Source organism: Octopus bimaculoides, chromosome 17 (genome assembly GCF_001194135.2).
Source record: "Octopus bimaculoides isolate UCB-OBI-ISO-001 chromosome 17, ASM119413v2, whole genome shotgun sequence".
Classification (NCBI taxonomy): Eukaryota; Metazoa; Mollusca; class Cephalopoda; order Octopoda; family Octopodidae; genus Octopus; species Octopus bimaculoides.
Window position 1 is genome coordinate 8567594 of NC_068997.1, and position 6088 is coordinate 8573681.

A 6088-nucleotide genomic window follows, 5' to 3' on the forward strand; every position below is an offset into this window, starting at 1 on the left:
ATATATATATATATATATACAGGCACAGGAGTGGCTGTGTGGTAAGCAGCTTGCTTACTAACCACATGGTTCTGGGTTCAGTCCCACTGTGTGGCAGTATTGCCATGCCTGTGGGGGATATAGAGGATATAGTTTTTTTTATTGAAAAATTACAGGATGTGAAACTCAAATCAAAAGACAAACTCTCAGCTTATAAAGAATATATTTGCACAGGTGCATTACTTCTCAACCACATGGTTCCTGGTTCAGTCCTACTGCATGGTACTTTGAATAAGTGTCTTATACTGCAGCCTCTGACCAACCAAAGCCTTATGAGTGGATATGGCAGATGGAAACTAAAAGAAGCCCATCATGTGTGTTTTTGTTTGTCCCCCTTCACTGCTTGTCAACTGGTGTTGGCTTGTTTATACCCCTGTAACTTAGCAGTTTGACAAAAGAGACTGGAAGAATAAATACCAGGCTTTGGGGAAATAAGGACTGGAGTCAATTCATTCAACTAAAAGAAATTTCTTCAAGGTGATGCCCCAGCATGGCTGCAATGAGTAAAGGATGTATATGATGGCTTTCTTTCAATTTCCATCAATCAAGTTCACTTTCAAGGTTTTGGTATGTCTGGGACTGTAGAAGAAGATAATTGCTCAAGCTTCTGCACAGTGAGACTGAACCCACAACTACACAATACAGTTGGGAAGCAAACTTCTTAACCACATAGCCATTTTCTCTTTACTAGATTTCCTCATACATTTTGTAGGTTTATTTTCCCCATCCCTCTTCAGAGATGCCTCTTACCTCAACTCCTCTTTCATATTTGTTTACCTCCCTCAGATGTAAACATTTTGTTTTTCTTGTTCATGCAGTGTGACTATTCTATTAATCTCCCTTTATTCTTTACTAAGTACTTTTGTAGTTTTAAAGTAGAATGTTTTATGTTAGTATTCTAACTGATAAAACCCCCCACACACTCGTTTGTGTTCCTGTAAAATGTAATCTTTCTATACTAGTTCTTCAATGGTGCATTCCAAATGAATTCATTATCTTTATGTTTTCCTATCTAATCTTAGTAATTTCTTTAACTGACATTTGAGAATATTGTAACTGTAACTTATTTCTGGAACAACTAAAATATTGATACTTATTATCTTGTTCCTAGCATTTGGCTCACTTTTAAGAATTAATCTAATGTATTTATAATTTTCCTTTCTGAAACTTTTCTTTCATTTCTGTGTGTCCTAAATATTTGTAAGCCTGTCTTTGCTCTAATCCTTTTATCTTTATTTCTTTATCTAATATTGCATTTACTGTCTTTTTATTAATTTTCATCTCATCAAGGTTTTCTTGGCATATTTTCACAAACTATATTTCATGCCAATTTCCCTCCTGAATCATGCACTGTACGCAACAGACTTTTCAATTGTTTGTTAATTACAGCATATAGTTTGATGACACACATACATAATTTAATTGGTTGATTTTTCAGCAAAATCATTGAACGTTTTCGCACATACTTTGTAACTACCTGTTAGATATTCTAGCCAGAAATTTGGCACTTCTTTCATTTCCTGTCATTTCTTGTTCATATTCTCTAAAGTATCTGCATTATTTGCTGAAAGGTTCTTTTTTTTTCCAGAAATGTTCCTACCATTATGTTTGCTGCTTTTAACATGTTTACCCATAACAATCCATCAAATGTCTATATTACTTTCCTAAAATCTTCAGCTTCTCCTGTTTCTGATTCTACAATCATTTCCATTTTGCTTTCTCCCTGGTTTTTTGGTAAGGTTGGTTTAGGTTAAAAACAAGTTGTTTTTTTGTTCAAAGAAGTCTTGTCACTTTTTATAATGACAAATTCCTTATGATTTATGAGGATTCCTTTTTTTTTTTTTTTTTTTTTTTTTTTTTTGTTTTCTTAGACCCTCTTTGATTTCAGATAGATTTTATGTTCCCTATTTTGTATGTGTCTCCTATTTTTTTTCATTTATATATCTTTTTGTTGTCAATCATATTAAAGATTGAGAGATCTTTTATACTATTTTGTTTCTCTACGTTTGGCTTTCACATGTCCTCCTCCTCCTCCTTTCTCCTCTTCTTCCTCCTCCTCCTTCTTTCTCCTCTTCCTCCTCCTCCTTAACCATCATAAAGTACTTTCTGAGTGAGAAAACCTGATCATAAATATTGCAGCCGTGAATATTACTTCTTTCTTTCTTTCGTTCTTTCTTTCATTCTTACATACAAGGGCTCCAGGACTGTATTATCCAATATGTCCTTTCTTTTTTTTTTTAAGATGATTTAAGAGAGAATTGGCTGCTATTTCATATTCGTAGCCGGTTCAATGGCCACATAGAGACTCCCTCATTGGTTCATGTTTCCATATTATTTACTTAGCATTTGATCTTCCCATGTGATACGTTTTGAGGAAAAATCCATTTTCTCTTAGTGACCACTCCTCACCACTAGTACCTCCTGCATAGAGTAGTTAACTTATCTTGGAGATATTAATGCCATCTTTTGATTCCAGTATGTCTATGATTGTCCAGTCTGCAATTGTTACTGTTGTTGTTATTTCATTGCTGAGTTTCATCAGCTCTAAGGTGAGGCAGGGAGTTTTTTTGCATTACTACATCGGGAGAACTATGTTGCAGGTGTAGTAAGAAGTTTGCTCCATAATCACATGGTTTTGTGTTGTCCCACTATATGGCACCTTGGGCAATTATCTTCTGCCATAGTCTTGGACCAACCAATGCCTTGTGAGTGTATTTGTTGGATGGAAACTGAAAGAAGCCTGTTGTATACATACATACATACATACATATATTACATATATATTTATATACATATATATATATATATATTATATATTTATCTACATACATATATATATTATATATTATATATATATTTATCTACATACATATATATATTATATATTTATATATATATTATATATATATTTATCTACATACATATATATATTATATATTTATATATATATTATATATATATTTATATACATACATATATATATTATATATATATTTATATACATACATATATATATTATATATATATTTATCTACATACATATATATATTATATATCTATATATATATTATATATATATTTATCTACATACATATATATATTATATATTTATATATATATTATATATATATTTATATACATACATATATATATTATATATTTATATATATATTTATATACATACATATATGCATATATATATATATACATATATATATATACACACAGACAAAACAGAAGTGAATAGACACCTCATAAAACATCGTTTTATGTTTATTCTAACTTGTAAAAAGTTTATATTTTTTATTAATTGACATTTTTATGTTTCAGGTTCTATACATGACTGTTTAATCATGCCATGTACAAAAGAAGCCTTGGAACTGTCTGAATCTCAAAGTAGCCATATTGTGGATCATTCTGAAGGTGGACATAGTCAGCACAAAATCGAAGAAAACCTTATAATCCCACTTTCTACAGTTAATAGAGTGATTTGCAATTCACCAGGGAGGTCTACATCACCTCGCCCAGATCAATCAGGGCCCTCGAGCAGGACCCTTCACTTTGTTAAGAGAATTGTGGAGGATAATCTTCATTGCAAGGCCTCTGACATAGCAGAACAAGTTGATGTCAGTCCTAGAACAGCTGTCATGTATCTCCACAAACTTGGTTACGATGGCAGAGCAGCAAGAAGGAAGCCATTTCTTCAGCCAGCCAATATCAAGCAGAGAAAAGATTGGGCCAGTGAGATGGTGGAGAGGCCACTAGCATTTTGGGACACTGTCATATTTTCTGATGTGTCCAGATTTGCTTTATTTTCTGACAGTGGTCAAGTGTGGGTCTGGAGACTGTCATCAAGAATTTGACGTGAAAAGACTGCAACCAACAATGAAACATGGCAGCTATTCTGTGATGGTCGGGGTGGAGGAGCAATTTTAAGCAATGGTTGATCAGAGGTGATGGAGTATAAGAGAAACATAAACTCAGATAAATATGTATCCATATTACAGAAAGGACTCCTTCCAATCTTCTCCAGTGGTAAAATGATTAAAGAAGACTCTTTATTTATGCAAGATGTCACATGGCTGAAATTTGTTGGATGAGAATGGCATTAAAAAGCTTCCATGGCCAAACCAGTCACCAGATATGAACCATATTGAACACCTCTGGGACATAATGTACAGGACACTTCATAAAAAGAACAGGAAAGCATCTTCAAAGCCGGATCTTTTAAGATTATTGCGTGAAACTTGGCCAGAAATTCTGCAGAAGAATATTCATCATCTAATCAGTAACATACCTAATAGGGTCCTTGCCTTGAAAAATGCAAAGGGGGCATATCTAAAAAGAAATTAGATATTCACATCATAATAATTAATAATTTGAATGTATAATTTCAGATTTAAATAAATTTTAATGATTATAAGGGTGTCTATTTACTTCTGTCATATCTGTATATACATATACATTATTGTATAAGATGTATATATATCAAGAGAGAGAGAGAAATAATTGTACAGGGTACAATTATACTTAATCATACCCTATACAGTTATATATCTCTGTAAATGTATTTTACCTAAAAGGTTTTTATATGCTGACCATTGATAAAATTAATTTTAATAATTTTATCCTCTATGTTTATATATATGTATATATATATATATATATATATATATATGTAGTAAATGTTGCCGTACACATACATACATACGTAAGCCTTCTGATATTTGCAACACAGGTACATGATTAGATACTGTGATTCTATGTGCATACTACCAGAGATATCACTGTTGTTTCCAGCCTCCAGGCATCTACCATTGACAAGGGCAAGGAAGGCAGAAATCATGTGATCTGGTAGTCCTGGTGGTAGTGAATTATCTCCCACTAGCGATATAAACAAGAGTGCTGTTATGCACCAAAAGTCCACATGGTAACTGTTGAAGTATTCTGTGTTCTAACACAGCAGCCATTTTTAAATGGTAATAAATATATATATATATATATATATATATATACACACACACATATATATGTATGTATGTGTAAGTGTGTATATGTGTACATACCTGTGTGTGTGTGTTTCTCCTTGCCTTGGTGTCACGTGACAGTTGTAAGCATGTGTCACCATCATGCAATCAGTGTCCTTTGTTTTTGAAGCTTGGAGACATTTCTGACCATGGAGAGACACTTGGAATCAGGTGAATGTTGGTGAGAGGAAGAGCATCCAGCCATAGAAAAATATGAATTGACAAACTCCATCTGACCAACACAAGCATGGAAAAGTGGACATTAAAGCAACAACATTGATGATGATGACAGTGATGGAGATGGTGGTGGTTGTAGCGGCGGTGGCAGTGATGATGATGATGATGATGATGATGATGATGATGATGATGATGATGGGAAGATCTACTATTGATTTTAATTCTTTATCTATTTCTACCTTTAGATTGTTATCATATTTGCAATTTTTCAACATTTTAGATCTTTTTCTCCTCTTAGATCTTTCATAAATTCTCTGTGTTCATATTTTCATTGATGTAGTTCGGGTGTGGTGTTTGTTAATGGTCACTATTCTGTACATATGCTAAGATTTGATTTTCTTGTGTTTTATTGTTCATTTTCTTTTTTTTTATCTAAGTTTGTTTTTCTGTTGCGCTTATCTTCATGATTTATGTTCTCTAATGTCTATAACTTTAATGTTTGTGTTTAAAAAAAATTGTTATTTTCATGCATAAAAATAACTGCATGATTTTTTTTCTTTTCTTATTTTCTTTTTCTTTTTTGAAAAAAGTTTCGTCAAAATGCATCTCAATTTATAACATAGAAATCAATGAAAAAAATAGATTTCATGTTAAGGAATTCCACATTACAGAAAGTTTCTCCAGAAATTTCTATGGTTTGGGGGATACCTGTAATAATTCTTTCTCAAGTAAACACCAGCCCTGAAATTTTGGAGGAAGGAGCTTTTCAATTACATCAGCCTCAGTGCTCAACTGGTAATTATTTCATCAATCCCAAAAGGATAAAGAACAAAGTCAACCATGGC

At 32.5% G+C, this 6088-nt stretch overlaps 1 protein-coding gene across 1 annotated transcript in view; it reads left to right on the plus strand.

The window, feature by feature from the left end:
- Window positions 1–4391, plus strand: part of LOC128249697 (uncharacterized) — an 11084-nt gene extending 6693 nt beyond the window's left edge. Inside the window, exon 2 of the mRNA XM_052974067.1 lies at window positions 3370–4391. Coding sequence (XP_052830027.1) covers window positions 3370–3902 — 533 coding nt within the window. The 3' untranslated portion in view covers window positions 3903–4391. The remainder of the gene's footprint in view (window positions 1–3369) is intronic.
- The last annotated feature ends 1697 nt before the right edge of the window (window positions 4392–6088 follow it).